Genomic DNA, 15,923 nt, shown 5'->3' with positions numbered 1-15,923 from the left:
TAAGCAACGCAAACGAATATAGGGGCATATTTAACTTTAGCTTAAAGTCGCATGACGACGATGTGCTCGCCTCACTGTTGTAAAGTAAACAGTAAACAATAAATAATAAACATGAAAACAATCATCGCGCCCAAGGTCTCTCTTATGAAGGTATATTTGTATAACAGGTACACTAAACATATTATACAACTTCGTTTGGGTAAACTCGAAAGCTTACTTAATGGGAGCCACTTCAATAGCTGATATACAACAAGTACAATTTACTCCTTTTATTTATTGCACCGTAGGTGTATATATTATTCTACAAGCCCCGCCCCGTCGAGCCAACCAGCCCTTACCTACCTCTTGTCCTTTCTATCCAAGGGGATCCGCAGACTCTATTCCCCTAAGCCCGACTTATGCCTCGCCGTGGTATACTATTTACCTAAATCGAGTGGAGTTCCGGACGTATTACTCTAGGTACACGTACATACTATACATACATATGAGTTGTTCGTTCATTATCACCTAAACACCTCTCCTCCTACATGCTCTTCTCGCATATCCGGTGCCCCCCTTTTTTCCCCTTCTCTAAGAGCCTAACTTTTTTAATTGCAAGTGTCCCCCGTGAATACGCAGGAAACTAGAAAAATCGCGAGACACTTTCGCCGCCGTTCCGTTGTTTTCATGCAAAATCTGCGTTGTATAGGAGGTAGTGTATGAGATGCGCAATTCTTACTTCTTCGATTTTTGCTTTACTTCCTCCTCCTCTTCTTCACCGAGCTCCTCGTCGTTATCTTCCTCAAGTTCTTCCTCGATGATCTCAGATTCCGAGAGTGAGGGATTATGAGGCTTTGTCGAAATCTCACCTCCGCTCATCTGCCACTCCATCAGTCGGGTGAATTCGCTGTGCGGGTTCGCGCTTAATTCCTCGTAGGATCCAACTTCAGCGACTGTGCCCTGGTTAGATAGTACGATGATCTTTTCCGAACGCTTTATCGTAGAGAGACGATGAGCAATAGAGATAGTTGTACGCCGGCGACCCTTGAGTAGTGCTGCCAAGGCTAGGTTGACGGCTGTTTCAGATTCTGCATCCAAAGCTGAAGTAGCCTCGTCCAGGATGAGAATATCAGGATCCTTGATGAGTGCCCTTGCAATAGCAATGCGTTGTTTCTGACCCCCGGACAGCTGGGCGCCTCTGGGGCCGACTTGCGTCTCTAGACCTTGCGGAAAGTCGGCAATGAAACCACAATTGGCTTTTTGAGCCGCCGTTATAATCTCCGTTCTTGTAGCATTTGGTTTTCCATATGCAATATTTTCAGCCACTGTACCCGAAAATAATACTGGCTCCTGAGACACCATCCCGATGCGGCGTCGTAGTGACTTAGCGTTCATTTTAGTAATGTCCATGCCGTCAATCGTGATAGTACCAGAAGTGGGATTATAGAACCTTAGTAACAAAGATGAGACGGTCGATTTTCCTCCACCCGAGGGCCCGACTATGCACACATTAGTTCCTGACGGTATCTCAAAGTCTACGCTGTTAAAGATCATCACAGCAGGGCGCGTAGGATAGGCGAAGGAGACATTCTCAAATCTGATGGGACCTTGTGCTGATGTGACTTTGACCCCTTTAGTCGCGGAGATACCCGATTCCCGATCTTGAAGTTCGAAGATACGGGTAGCGGCGCCGACTCCTTTCATGAGTTCTGAGTAGAAATTGGCGACACCAAACAAACCACCACCGGCCCAGAACGTGTACATGACGAAAGTAGTCAGATCGCCAGCTGTCATTACGCCGTCTCTCACGAGATTTCCGCCAAACCAGAGCAAGGCGATTATCGTCATATTTCCCATCCAGGATGTTCCAGAAAAGTACGATGCGTCGTATATCGACTGCTTTTTCCCAAGCTCAAAGACTTTCCTGACCTGGTTGTTGTATCGACGGACCTCCTGAGCCTCGCCAGCAAAAGCCTGACTGGTCCTCACGTTTCCCAAGCGTTCTTCGGCGATCTTAGTAAGAGTTCCCAAGTTCTGCTGCATCTTGCGACTGATCCTCCGGATGACGCGAGAGTATACGAAAGAGGCGGTACCAATGAAAGGGGCGGCGAGCAAGATAATGGCAGTGAGGCTAGGGCTAATCCAGGCCATCAATCCAAGTCCCGCAACGCTGTTGACCATTGATCTTAATCCATCCGATACATTCTGCGTAATACTCTTGCCTACTATAATAGTGTCCGTGCCGAGTCGAGAAATTAGGTCACCAACCCTGTTCGCATCGAAGAATTCGGCATCTTGACTATAGGTCTTCCGGAATAGCTGTGATCGCAAGCGCGTGACAACTCGCTCACCCACGATGCGCAGCAGAACGATACGTCCAAAGTTAGCGCACGCACCAAGGGTAAGAGCCAGACCAAACGCAAAGAAGAACTGGTAGAGCGACAGGCCGAAGATCACCGTATCCTCAGCATTATTCGCGGTAGCCAGATTCATGACTTTGCCAACAACCAGAGGGAGCGAGACGAAGAGAGCCGAAGAGAGAAGCAGTAAGACCACAGCAATGATAAGATTTTTAGCCTCTGGCCGCGCAATCTTGATGAGACGCCAAACCTCGTTGAACGATGCTGACATTCTCTTGCCATCTTTCCCATCGTGGGAAAGACGAGCGCGTAGATTTACCTGAGCTGCCTTCGAAGCCTTTTCGCTCTTTCCGAAGCCTTCATAAGATTGCGCATTGTCTTCCGTGTTCTTAGCCGTCGTCGACGCAACGACACTGATGTCCCTTTTCTCATTACTCGGGGTAGTCACATTAAGATGTTCCCGGCCAGACGGTTGGTTCGTAGAGAGTTGTTTTAACACGCCAGCTGGAGAGTTCCATGGCGGATTCGATACTCGTATTCGCGACGTGGAAGTAACGCCGAGCCTCGGAGAAAAGGCTGACGGCGTTTGCGATCGGATATTGCGAGATGAGTGATAATTCGTCTTGAAAACGGTGGGGGAGGTCTGGAAGAGCGATGGCGAAGGAGGATCAAGTCCAATTGGTCGCTTAGAAGGGGCGCAAAGCCCATAGCATGACAGGAGAGCGGGTTGGTGTGAAAAGCTCTTGGTGATGCCGACGCCGCGTTGCGGGAGGCATCCCACTACAGCGCGACCCAATGCTCCCGAAGGCATCTTGAGAGCTTTATTCTCACCGGGTCGTCATCGATCGATATAGGTGTGTTCCCTTATACAGGGTTCGCGCTATAGAAGCGAAGCTGACTCGAGCTTCACTATCTTTTTACTTTCGCCTGGTCGACGTTTGTTAGTAACCTCGGTGGTAAAGTGATAGAAAAAAAAAAGTTGGGATTAATGCCGTCATTCGTACGGAGTAATTCACTAAAACCGCTGAAGCTTCTAGACGGGCTTATGCATCATCTAGGTTTAGGTATTTAGGTACCTAGTATGTACGAAATACGTACGATTGTACATTACTTTGATCGGCACAACTTCGGGCTGTTCCTTATAGAGTCTAGCGCAGAAAAGATACATGTATATTAAGCGTTCATGTACTCACGTACTGAAGTACGCTTCGAAGGCTTCGAAGGTAAAATAGGGACTCTGCTGTTCTGCGTGGATTACAGTTATACCTAACTCATATCATACCGGTAGGTAAATAGAAAAACGCAATGTATCCATGATGAACAAGGATGTAATCAAACTCGCACGATTTTTTCATCAAACCGAAAAAAGAGCCACCCTGAAATGCAACTTCGCCATTAAAAGGTATACATCGATTCGTATCCATCATCTGCTCAATATCTCGACAAATATCATTCAGAGTGTGTGTTGGAAATACACGGCTCAAGTAATATTCGCCAATATTACGAGCCGCTGCTGTCTCTACGAAGCATCTCGGCTACGTCTGAATCAATGCCGTCGTCTTCTCCGAGGTCGGGGAAATCATTGCCATCATCGAGCTTACGCTTCTTAGACCCGTTCATCGTAGTTGGCACCGACTTATACTGAACGCCAAGATTAGCGTGGCTGTCGATATCCTGCACGATAGGCGGTTGGTCGGTGCTTTCTTGGGTACTACCTGTATTGTCCGTTGCGTTGGTGTGTTCCGGAAACTCCGGCTCCATGGGCGGCGGCGTGAGCTCCTCAATTTCCGGCCTGTCGGGTTCTGGATCTGGATGATCATTTTGGACATTGCTAAAATATGGCTCGTCATCTGGAAGCCCTGCCATGATTGCTCTTTCGACCTCGGTTTTCTTATCCTCTACCTCCATCCTTCGACGTACGAACGTTTCTAGTTGATCCTCCTCGGATATGAGTGCATTCCTGTTGCTGTCTAGGACCTTCTGCAGAGCGGCAACAAGCTCGCGACGAGCCTTCACACATTGATCTACTGCTCCTTCGGCCTGGGCTAGCGTCTTAAGCAATCCGCTTAGGCGAGCAGCATATACAGGAGCAGAAGGGGCGGTGCTTCTAGGTCCCAACAATTTATCATATTCTTGATTAGCCGTGTTGACCGTGGACTTTTTACTCAGAAGCAGCTTCGTCACATTCTGCTGAGGAGTTGTAAGAGGGGCTAGTTCCGCTGGAATGGAGGCGGACCCAAATATTGAGCCTCCCAGTCCAGCTTTAGCAGTGCCACGGGCTTCATTAATTTCTACGTAGAATTAATTAGTATGACACCCATAAATGCTACGAGGGAGTAGAAGCTTACCCTGGACACGAGCTTCTATGGCTTCTAAGATAGGTGTCTCGAAGACGGAGCGTTCTTTCCAGACGTCAACGACCCGTCTAATTCTTTGCTGTATGTCCGCTGATGCACCCTTATAAGCAGTGGCGACGGCTTCTGCAATGATAGGGGAGAAGGCGACAACAAAATCTTCTCTATGACGGGCCTTTGTCTGCTGTGCAACCTCTAGTAATATAGTTAGGCTTTGACAAAAAATGGCATGTTGGTAGAAATACGGCTGCCTAGACACTACATGTTGGGAGCACTTACCATTGGCAAGGTAGATGAGATTCAATCGCTTGTGACTTGTAGAATCTCTAAGGCGTTGGAGCCACAGTTGCACTGTTCGATCTGCATGGCGTCTGGGGTTCGACAGATATGTCAGTAATTGTTTACTACGCAACACGGAATGCCTAATGGGCATTCGCTCGAGTTTGAGTTTGAGTTTGCCTACCGATGGAACATGATCCACTGAGATACGGATACAATGCTGTCTGCCGCTTCCGAAAGGGCAGATAGCTTGGCCAACACAGCATCGTCGGTGTAAGCCATGTTTGACTTTGTTGAAACGGGGAATTGAATAGATTAGGTAAGGGCTGGGTTTGTGTTTGTGCTGAACTGGATTGGGTCTTCTGTGAAAATAGGACGTAGTTTACTTGATGAATCAATCTACAGTTGGCTACCAGGATTTCATCTTGACGCGGGCTGAAGACGCGAAAACGAAAACGTTGCTTAAAAGTCAAGGGTAGTCTAGCCTAGGTACTTGCAAAATATTACCTATTGGGCGGGGGGTAGGGGAAAATAATTTGAGTCCGGCACAAAGTAGAAGGCGAAAAGGTTGGCAAGGACCAATTCTCAAGACTGCTACTTGGTGCTGCTTGTTTGTTTTTGTTTTGTGATATCTAGCTTTAAGTTAGGTAGTTGAATTTGATAAATGTAGAGAGGTCCGAGGATGCATGAAATGGAAAGTCATTGAAGTTTGAACTGTGGAGCCATGCAAGCGGGAACGTACATAATAAGGTACCGTAGATCTTTTCTGATTGGAGAGATCCAAGCACGTGATTAGTGTTATGTACACCGCAGCACGCAGCATGCAGCACAGGCAATTTTCACAAGGCCAGGTGGATAGGTACGTACCTCCTACCATGCGTGCAGCGTAACTGCCCCAATAAGATATTAACAGTGCGCATTATTCCAAGCCATGTGATGAACGCCTTGAATGCACTGTGTTCTAATCCATGCTTGCAACTTGTAATGTGTACTTCATACAAAGCACCGTACCTGAGGCTAGGTACCTACCTAGGTACAGCTTTAAGCCCTGCAAGAGCGTCAGACTTTCAAGTTGCCTTTTGCATATGTATCGTTAATTCTTCAACATTTCTTTGCATAACGACCTCGACGTGAAGTGCTGGCAAGACAGAAATCTCCTACCATTATCCTCCCAAAATACCTGATCACATATTGCTATTGTCAATATGGCGGATAGATTCCCGTCGCTAGACGACTTTGATTCTGGTGGTAAGTAGCGTTAACCCCCTACTTTTTGAAGTTGTTTTCTTTGTTTCCTTTCTTCCCTTTTTTTCTCTCTGACATTGAGCGCTCATCATTTACATCTCTTCTCTAGCCCAGACCGAGATTCAAGATGTCGGTTCACCGTCAGCGGACGACTTCCTCGCTCGCGAACGCGCCCTTCTTGGCGATGACGCCACGCAATTTACCACGGGCAACGAGTCTGCAGCCCTAGCAGATCCCTCATCCGATGATCTTCTGGGAGGTGGTGGTGCCGAGAGCATCCAATTCGAAAGCCAATTCCCCGACATTAGCACTTCTAATGAGGTTCGTAATTTCTAAGCTACCCATGACAGGACCCTATCCTTAACATTTGCCAATGAACAGCAAGTCGCGCCAGGTGGTACCATTACCGGCCCGTCTGTCAGCTACAACTCGGGCTTCAACGCCTACGTCGGAGAAGAGGAAGAACCCGAAGTGATTAAGGAGTGGCGCGAGAAGAGGGATGCGGCCAACGCCCGACGAGCCGAACAGTTTGCTGCCCAGAAGGCTGAGACTATCAAAGAAGCTCAACAGAACATCGACGATTTCTACGAGAACTACAACAGCAAGAAGGAGAAGATGATCGCGCAGACCCGAAAAGAGGCAGAGCAATTCCTGGCCAGTCGAGATGACACCACATCCGGCGGTACGAGCTGGGAGCGCATCGCCAAGCTGGTTGACGTGAGCGGCAAAGGCCAGAAGGGCGGTGCTAGCGGTTCGGGCAAGGAGCGCTTCCGTGAGCTTCTCATGAGCTTGCGCAAAGATGAGAAAGCCCCCGGAGCCGAGGGATATTAGGGATACCTTCAATACTACACGCAGACATGACTACCTAGCCAACAAAGTCTACTAGTTAGTTGATTTATTAACGGCAGCTTCGCGGATGGATTGAGACCAACCCAGGTTGTACTTAGATAATATTCATGTACGAGTAAATAGCAGGCATTATAGAGGTTTCTTGTGCCTTGGGCGTAATAGGATGATTTATTTAACTTCACAACTTGGACATGGTGAGGGTTGATTTGGAAGCCCATAAAAGTAGAAGAGTAACTCGTAGGGATTGTGTGAACAGTGTTCTATTCCTTGACGTAAAAGGATATATGCCTGGCCATCCTTGCCTTTATCATCTACAATCCTATTCCTTTGCGCTATCATCTGCTTCTTCATCTAGGACTTGCCGAACCATGTGTTGTAACCCAGAATCTTACGTCCCATCATGTACATAGTGGCTATAATCATTATTAGAACAAGCTGGGACAATATGAAGTGCGATGAACGAACCTGCTCCGGTGCCCCAGAGAAGAATGTTGTATGGGACGAGTAGGTAGGGGCTTCGCGGGCTCTGCGTGATATTCGGTCAGTCAAGGGTGACCTCTGATAGAAAGTACGTAAAAAGACGGGAAACATACGATCCTCCAGAGACGGACGTGCTGTTTGTAAGCTCGCTGGTAAAATCGCTGTTGCTCGGGCACCTTGTTGGGGGCGTTGACTAGACTGCGCAACTGGTTAGCATACGTCAACGAAGCTAATTCATTCCACGATGAATATATTCGGACCCGCGCCGTAGACGGAATGAAGCCATTGGTAACCACATGATCCGTCGCGAGGGTGTTATAATATGGAGTATATACATACCCCATTTTGTAGATGTTTTGGGGGGGTTGTTCGTAAGCTACCTAGGTTACTGATCCGAAATGTTGCATACAAGAAGCTTGTTGACGAAAGCTTAAATGCAAGCGATTTGAGCATCGAACGATTGGATCCTGGGTTAGGTAGTGCTCCGACGTGACTAAGCGTTAAAACCTCGGCTAAGCTTAGACATTAATCCAAGTCAATTTTCTTCAAGGAACCGTACCTCAGGTGAGGTACCTAGGTACCTATTGGCTTACGTACGGAAAACACCTTACGTAAGGGTACATACAGGGTATCAATCCCGATCTAAAAGTTGCATCTTTTCAAAATTTCGAACTTTAGGTAATTTTCCACTTGCAGCCATTCGCTCTTTATCTTTCAAATCCCTGCTTCACCCGCTTCCTCTCGTCCTTGAGGCTACACTAAGTCGAACAAGTTGTCGAGCAATATGTGATCGTATGGCAGTAATGCGATTGGTGAGCATAACCCTTCGAGATGTGAAGCCAAGGCATTTTGTCCTCCATCCTCGAATTCCATTATCGCATCGACGCCCCCAGTCGCATAGGAGGGATATTCAGTTCTCCACACCCAAACATGTGAAGAACGCGCGATATTACTCCTCCGCGTCGTCATTCAACGGCTCAGGAAGCCCTTTTGGTGTTCTCCTGTCGGAGCTGCCTGGAGATGTCCAAGTGACACAGAAAAGGCCTGCTCAGCAACAAAAGCCGGCCTTCTCTCTAATCCAAGAGGCAAAACTATTTGGGCAATGGAGGCCTCTATTAACAAATCCTTTCCGTCTCTCGGTTGAGTCCGACTTCTACCGGCGCGGTCCAGCCAAAGAATGGAGAAGTCAGCTGCTAGTAGACAGGTTCGAAAACCGTAACGATCTTGCCTTGTGGAGTGCTCTCTTGGACTACCAGAAGAGAGTCAATGGGGACCTAGGCGTTTGGAATGTTTGGAAAGGCCTATGGGGTCGCAAGTCTCTATTCGATGTCGAGAGTCCTCTTGCGCCTGCGTTCTGGCAAACGATGTTGGAAGCTGCAGTGAAGCACGGAGAGAGCAAATTCCTATCAAGCGTCTGGATTTACAGCGAGTGGATGTATGAGGTACACGGTGTAAAATGGCCGCAACTCTACTCGACAATACTATCGCACTTCTTGCGCACTCACCAACATCAACAAGCTCTGAAATGGCAGCTTCACTTAACCCCGAACTTTTACCCGGGCCCAGACGAGTTTGCTAGCATGATCAAGCAGTTCGCAACTGACCAGGAACTGTACCATACTCTCGAATCTTTGTACATTGCGAATCATGATCATAGGCTGTACGATATTCTCGTTCCATATTTATATAACTTGGGCGCGGCCCGGTTAGCCTGGCAGTGGCGATGTGTCTGCGTTCAACATGACGACTTACCTCTCGAACCAGTGCCTGTTCGACCTTTTCTTCGATTTATACAGGCATACTTTCACTGGGTGTCACTCCACCCTCAGGAGTCCGCGGCGATCGATAACTTGGTTTACGAGTCGGAGGAAGATGCAGAAAAAATTGAAATGTCTCGGGAATTCGTAAATCGGGTGCAGGGCGCGACATTCGGCATCGGCGTCAAGAATTATAACGACCGACTAGGTGCTAAGTGGCTGGCAAGCTCCTGGGTCAGTTTGGACGCGGCCATCTCGACCATCTCAGCTTTAGGCATCAGTGAGATTGGTCCGTTATCCTTGCAATCGATCGCGCTTAGAGAAGGGACGTCGAAGCGCTTACTGAAACGCATGGAAAAACTAAGAGAGCAAGGGATATCAGTTGTCGACTCTAACTATTTGCGATTGGTTCTCTACCTAGCCAAAGTCAACGACGATGTGCTTCTTCTTGATCTTCTGCATAGCGACCTCCATCCGGACGTATTTGATGACTCTGAATTACAGTCGCAACTCCTCGTCTCCACTGCCAACTCGGAGGATTGGAGGACTCATCGACTTATGCTAGCAACGCAGCTAGCAGTAATGGACAAGTCGACTCGCCAAACAGCTAACGCACTAGCTGAATCGTATGTTCTACGCAGAGACCGAATAGGGCTCTCAAGACTCTTAGCCGATATGAAGGCCATGAGAATTACAGTTGATTCCAACCTGACAAATCTCCTTTTTAAGAATCTTACCAGCGAAGCCAAGTCCACTTTTATGCCAGAGGAGTCACTCTACTTTTACCTACCTATCTGCCGGCAGCTTGCAGCTATGGAAATTCCAGTCCCGGTTCGCTGTTGGAGGAAGATACTATTCGCTCTTACTCGACAAAGCAGGGTAGACGACCTGGAAAAACTCAGCATTGAATTGGCTGATATGTTTACTTCCTTCCAATCTTCTCGTCCGGGTTTCGTTCCTGTCCACCCGGAGGACATACCGGAACCCATAACAAAGCCATTATCCGGTGTGGAAAACCTCCTGGGTATATATATTCCTTTGGATTTACCAATTTCAAGACCCAAGCACCCGCTACGCCAGATATTTGATAGTAAGTTGATAGGCACTATCGTACGCTATTCCTTTCTCCAGCCCCAAACGTATTCTTGGGCAATAACGCCCGGACGAAGTCATCGTCAACGGTTTATGAATATCGGTGCCGCCCGGTGCGTCAGACTGTTACGCACTCTTCGCGACCGGGGCGTTCTTGTTGATAAGCCACACTTGGCTTCTTTGATTAAGGTACGTCTAACCGCATTCTATGGGCCTGGTTATCCCACAAGGAGAACATGGCAGTTGGCGAGAGCAAACAACAGTTTGACCTTGAAGGAAATGAAGTCTTCTCTGGATGAGGCTTGGGGAGAAGAACTACTTCCACCGCTAGAGGCGCTCAAAGAAGAGATCGAGGCCCGCGGTCACGAGATCATGATAAAAGATCAAGAATATCTACTGAGCAAGGGAAGGACAATGCCTCAACTCCGTATCATGCTGTGATATAGACATAGATTTGACGCCTGTATGTATGTACATATATAATATAGAATCAAGATACCCACGGATTTATACGCAGCACAGGTACAAGGGTATACATCTCTTAAGACAGAATTAAGATTTAAGTAAGCTTTGTCTGATGCAGGACTTCGTCGATGCGTCCCACGCTCGTGATAGGTTGATCGACAACTATAGTTCGAATGCTCAGCAATACTACCTGAGCCAAAATGTGATATACCGTATTTCCTACATATTTCCCAAACGTACGACAAGCGTAAACCGGAAACGCCCTTCTCGTCACGTCAGCCCCCTCCTCCTCCTCCTCCCTCATCGGTTCCACTATTACTACTCCCACCACCACCACTACTACTATCACCACCACCGCCGCCGCCGCCGTGATGTTTCGGTTTCAAGACCAGGAGTATCACGGCGCCGACGATGAGCAGGACGAGCAGGAGGATGAGCTTGCGCTTGGTGGTCTTCTTCTGGTATCCGGCGGCGACGACGAGCTCGCGGTCGGCGCCCTTGACGTCGGCGGCCATGCGCTCGACGTTGTAGTCGATGCGGTCGAGCATGGTGCCCTGGTCGATGACCATGGCCTGCAGGTCGCGGAACAGGTCGGACAGCTCGATGATGCCCTGCGCGATGTCCTCGATCTCCCGCTCCCGCTGCAGGATCACCGCGTCGTTCGAGTGCAGCTGCCGCCGCCGCGTCGTCTGCTGCAGCGCCGTCTGCGAGTACGACCGGTCCGCGTCCGATTCTAGGAGCGACGGGTCCGCCGCGTAGTTATTGCTGCTATAATTGCTGCTGCTGCCGCCGAGGGGTGTCGAGCTCCGCTCGCCGATGGGGGACGAAGCGCCTAGACCGGACATTCCGCGGAGCTCTGGAATTTCTTGGGTTAGCACTTGCCGGGTAGAAGTAGAATCACCGTACGTCGGATTCGAAGGGGGGTATCATTATTTATTTACTCTTTAGGTATGCGCTCTGCTTTTTCCTAAAGCCTGCGCTGGCCTCCTGCACGCGGCTCGCGAGGCTGATCTGTATGTTCTTGGCCATGGTCTCCTCGGCCCTGGTCATGGTGCCGCTCTGCTTGCCCTCGCGGACCATCTGCTCGACGCGCTGGATGCAGCGGTGGCAGTCGTGGAAGGCCTTGGTGATGCTCTGGGTCAGGCGCTCGATCTCGGCCTCCTCGGCTCTCTTGGCGTCCTCGTCGTTGAAGCCGGGGAGCACGTGCTTCTGGTGCAGGCGCTCGAGCATCTGCGACTTGCGGGCGACCTCGGCGAGCAGGTCCGAGACCTCGTCGTTGACGTCGGCCCACCGCGGCGGCAGCAGGTCCATCTCGATCACGGCATCCCCGTCGTCGTGGTAGTCCGCCCCCGCCAGCAGGCCCTGCTGGTCCTCGGCGCCGGCGCCGCTACCGCGGGCGAATTCCGGGAAGCCATTTCTGTCGCTGGCGCTGGATCTGGGACCGGGGCCGGGGCCGAATCGCGTCTTCTTCGCCGGGTGGTGGGTGTAGGATTGACGGTAGGATATATAGCTAGGTACATTGAAAGATGCGGAAAATGTAAGTAAAAGAGTCTCTCGAGGGACGGGCCGGTAAAAATATATATAAAGTGGACTGGAGGGGGCTCACTCACAGGTTGGTGCGGTCTCGCCACATGGCGGACGCGGATAGAAGGTGTTAACACCCTCACTTTGGCTTATTCTGATATTCGATGGGGAATGAATTGGGGGAGGGATGAGAGACTATTTTACGGTGAAAATTGGAAAGACGATGTTTTGATTTAAGTTACAAGGCTACTAATAATGGGAAGTAATAATGGTACGATAAATGCGCCAGCAAGACAAAATGTATAATAATCATCGAGTCCCGTATATTGTGTTGTATATTGTACAGATTTACAAAGCATGGAAGCGTTGAAAGATGCATCAATGCAGCGATGTAGCGATGCAGTGATGCGGAACGTTCTGCCGGCTCTCTTACAGCTGACGTAGCTTCGACCAGTCTGGGCCGTACGCTCCCTTTTTTGGGTTACAGGGCTGACCAGTCTGCCAGTGACGAACATTCAACATTCAATATTCGGGTTTGATTGGCATTTAAACGTGCATCGATGCTACGGATAGACGCAAGTCAACTTGTTAGCCTATTACGTGTGCCGACCGCCGACCTGCCTGCTTGCTAACCTCCACCGCTAAAACGTGAGTGAGCTAGGTACCGATCATCTAATAGCGCACGGTCGGTTCCAGTCGCACCATACGGGCACTCAGGCACTACCTAATGTAAGTGATATGCAGTTGATTTCTGTAGGACTTGTTAGGACTTTGAGAATACCTACCTAGGTACAAATACCTGAATTATACCTAGCCTTGGGCATAAATATGACATAGTTATACCAGGTACCTAACCTAACCTAATGTATAATTCATAATAAATTCATGTGTTATACTTATTATAGTAGTTAGAGGGAAAGAGTAATAGAGAGAAGGGGATTAAAAAAAAAGAAAAAAAAAAAAAAGAGGCAACCCTGTGTGGCTGCCTCTTTCCTCACCCCTTTAGGTAACTTTTAGGGAGGTACACCCCTAATAGGTACCTACACCTATACCAGGTAGGTTAGGTACTTTCCCATATAAATACAAAAAGCCCCTCCATCATCCACCTCCCCACTATTTTATCAAATCCAGCCCTGCCTTGTTTCCTAATTCTTATTGAACCAAACCCTTGACGCTTCTCAAAACCAGACGCCCTTCTTCCCTCCTTGGCAACCTATATCTTCTGCAGTTGACTGTGATAGCGAAACGAAACTAGCAGACACTCGTTCTTTCGCTAACCTCCCATCTCTATCCTAACCCTATAACACATCATTCATCGCATCTCAAAAACAACACAATCATGGTATGTCTTCGCTCAATCGTCACCGCCAACTTAGAAAGAGACCCCGCCGATGAGGGGCTCTTAAGGAGGTGAAAATAGAACTCGCGCTGACCTCGTGTTTTTACCATAACAGGCCGATTCCCTAACTGAAGAGCAAGTCTCCGAGTTCAAGGAGGCCTTCTCCCTCTTTGTAAGTCTTACCCGAACCTAAATCACTTGTCTATTTTTAAATAGCTATCGATGCTAGCTGTTGAATCGCTCTATCTTTTGATGACGCACCTGCTAATTAGTAACTTCGCGTAGGACAAAGATGGTGATGGTAAGTTGCTATCTCGACGACATTATCAAAAAACATGATACCCTTTGCTTGCATCGATATAAGCAAGCAATTCTATCACCATCACCTCTATCTACTCCACACCTACCTCGTACCCCCCTATACCAACGATCCAAGTCGACTAACCCTAAAACTACCAGGACAAATCACAACAAAGGAGCTGGGTACCGTCATGCGATCGCTGGGTCAAAACCCCTCCGAATCTGAGCTTCAGGACATGATCAACGAAGTCGATGCTGATAACAATGGAACCATTGATTTCCCTGGTGAGTTTGTTGCTGCCTGGCGCAACTTTGTACCACCTCAAAGCCTTACTGACGTTGGGGTCGCATAGAGTTCTTGACCATGATGGCGCGAAAGATGAAGGACACCGACTCCGAGGAAGAAATCCGAGAAGCGTTCAAGGTTTGCCGCTCTTATTTACATACGAAAAAAAATCCAATCACTTATACGTAAATAGGTTTTCGACCGTGACAACAACGGCTTCATCTCTGCTGCTGAGCTTCGTCACGTCATGACTTCCATCGGAGAGAAGCTCACCGATGACGAAGTTGATGAGATGATTCGCGAGGCGGACCAGGACGGTGACGGTCGCATCGACTGTAAGCAAATATTGCTCATAAATTATGTATTCTGTTTATGCTAACCTATACCTCTAGACAACGAGTTCGTCCAGCTGATGATGCAGAAATAAAAAAGGAGAAAAGAAAGCAGGGACTTGTTAGATTTTAGCTAACTCGTTGCCGTCATACCCACTTCTTATGTTGCGATGAGCCTTTTCCTTTCTCTCGGGGCCGTGATCAGTGAGAGATGCTATTGATCGAGCTGGCTTTGCCAACCTGGTGGTGGTATACACATGAATGGTGTTAGGTTCAAAGACGGGCAGGATCTCCTCCACCAACGGCTGTCATTATATATCCCGATCAAACAATAGCACGTCAATCTCGGTGTGACTTAACGTACGCCTCCATACTACTATATTTACTACCACGTGAAATTTATAAGCCTACGATCTTACAGAACAGAGCTTCGTAGTTCGTATCTTGTATAGCATCTGATTGATATGAGGTCCCATCGTTCATTCGACGTTAATTATACGACGATTTTCTTGCAACTTGTGACTTGTAAATCATAGCGTAGTAACTCGACACCTTCGTTCAGACCCCTTCGGATACAAGATAGCGTACACTTCAAGACGTGGAAGCGTCTGTTGATGTTTAAACACAAGAGTCTAGACATACCTAAACTTAACCTCCTGAGGTGTTTAATCTACCTGGGTACCCGTACCTAGGTACCTATAGCTTCCTAGTAAGCTCTCGGGCAACTTTCACTAAGTCAGGCACCGAAAACTATAAAAACACTACGTACAGAAAAATCTATTAACTGAAGTTATTGACCGTGGTCATAACTACTCGCCGCACTACCCCTCTCTATTACAAACATTATTAGATACCTACATACCTAGGTAGATTTTTTATCAAATTACTCTAATAAGACTAACTTTTGACAATAATTCTGCACCTCAAGATCGTTTATTACATACACACACCCCTTATTTATTGGAGTATAAGTTACCTAGGTAGGTACCTAACTCAACGTACGAAGATTAGAGCAAAAGAACTACCTAATCAATTAGATCCAATCTAGTCGGTATGGATCATTTTCAATTACAGTTACTATTAATACCATTGTTACTTGTTATGGATCATTCAATGAAACGGACTGGGTGTTTCCTAATCGACGTAGTGACTAACTAGTTGAAGCCTACTGGTTTAGACAAATAGGGTCCTACCAAGAACTACCTACTTAGGTACCTATTGATATATCACGGAGAGAATAGTTGATTCAACCTACCTAAGTTGGATGTTCCAGTGGAAGAGA

The 15,923-nt window shown here is 48.0% G+C and overlaps 7 protein-coding genes across 7 annotated transcripts; 3 read left to right on the top strand and 4 right to left on the bottom strand.

The window, feature by feature from the left end:
• Positions 1-254: 254 nt before the first annotated feature.
• Positions 255-3,333, bottom strand: F4812DRAFT_424100 (P-loop containing nucleoside triphosphate hydrolase protein). Its single transcript, XM_047933808.1, has one exon. The coding sequence runs from the start codon at positions 3,148-3,150 to the stop codon at positions 715-717; it is 2,436 nt and encodes an 811-aa protein (XP_047790994.1). The 5' UTR covers positions 3,151-3,333; the 3' UTR covers positions 255-714.
• A 30-nt stretch (positions 3,334-3,363) lies between these two features.
• Positions 3,364-5,665, bottom strand: F4812DRAFT_424099 (DUF618-domain-containing protein). The gene is made up of 4 exons (XM_047933807.1): positions 5,157-5,665; positions 4,973-5,064; positions 4,688-4,888; positions 3,364-4,630 (listed from the first exon to the last, which is right to left on the bottom strand). The coding sequence occupies exons 1-4, from the start codon at positions 5,252-5,254 to the stop codon at positions 3,840-3,842; spliced, it is 1,182 nt and encodes a 393-aa protein (XP_047790993.1). The 5' UTR covers positions 5,255-5,665; the 3' UTR covers positions 3,364-3,839.
• A 322-nt stretch (positions 5,666-5,987) lies between these two features.
• F4812DRAFT_424096 (clathrin light chain) lies at positions 5,988-7,235 on the top strand. Its single transcript, XM_047933806.1, has 3 exons — positions 5,988-6,220; positions 6,327-6,538; positions 6,599-7,235. Exons 1-3 carry the CDS (start codon positions 6,178-6,180, stop codon positions 7,046-7,048), a joined length of 705 nt encoding a protein of 234 aa, XP_047790992.1. The 5' UTR covers positions 5,988-6,177; the 3' UTR covers positions 7,049-7,235.
• A 182-nt stretch (positions 7,236-7,417) lies between these two features.
• F4812DRAFT_458205 (uncharacterized protein) lies at positions 7,418-7,832 on the bottom strand (the record flags this gene model as incomplete). Its single annotated transcript, XM_047937328.1, has 4 exons — positions 7,418-7,479; positions 7,532-7,592; positions 7,660-7,744; positions 7,807-7,832. The coding sequence occupies 4 exons, from the start codon at positions 7,830-7,832 to the stop codon at positions 7,418-7,420; spliced, it is 234 nt and encodes a 77-aa protein (XP_047790991.1).
• A 354-nt stretch (positions 7,833-8,186) lies between these two features.
• F4812DRAFT_424093 (uncharacterized protein) lies at positions 8,187-10,931 on the top strand. Its single transcript, XM_047933805.1, has one exon. The coding sequence runs from the start codon at positions 8,341-8,343 to the stop codon at positions 10,834-10,836; it is 2,496 nt and encodes an 831-aa protein (XP_047790990.1). The 5' UTR covers positions 8,187-8,340; the 3' UTR covers positions 10,837-10,931.
• On the bottom strand, positions 10,932-12,834 carry F4812DRAFT_424091 (t-SNARE). The gene is made up of 3 exons (XM_047933804.1): positions 12,471-12,834; positions 11,802-12,370; positions 10,932-11,716 (listed from the first exon to the last, which is right to left on the bottom strand). Exons 1-3 carry the CDS (start codon positions 12,491-12,493, stop codon positions 11,136-11,138), a joined length of 1,173 nt encoding a protein of 390 aa, XP_047790989.1. The 5' UTR covers positions 12,494-12,834; the 3' UTR covers positions 10,932-11,135.
• Positions 12,835-13,315: 481 nt separating this feature from the next.
• F4812DRAFT_424089 (calmodulin) lies at positions 13,316-15,128 on the top strand. The gene is made up of 7 exons (XM_047933803.1): positions 13,316-13,726; positions 13,839-13,895; positions 14,009-14,024; positions 14,183-14,308; positions 14,377-14,447; positions 14,503-14,644; positions 14,702-15,128. The coding sequence occupies exons 1-7, from the start codon at positions 13,724-13,726 to the stop codon at positions 14,734-14,736; spliced, it is 450 nt and encodes a 149-aa protein (XP_047790988.1). The 5' UTR covers positions 13,316-13,723; the 3' UTR covers positions 14,737-15,128.
• The last annotated feature ends 795 nt before the right edge of the window (positions 15,129-15,923 follow it).

The sequence above is a fragment of the Daldinia caldariorum genome (genome assembly GCF_022478825.1).
Source record: "Daldinia caldariorum strain CBS 122874 unplaced genomic scaffold F4812scaffold_6, whole genome shotgun sequence".
NCBI lineage: Eukaryota > Fungi > Ascomycota > Sordariomycetes > Xylariales > Hypoxylaceae > Daldinia > Daldinia caldariorum.
The sequence above is the reverse complement of the archived record's forward strand: the minus strand, read 5'-3'. Positions and strand labels throughout refer to the sequence as shown.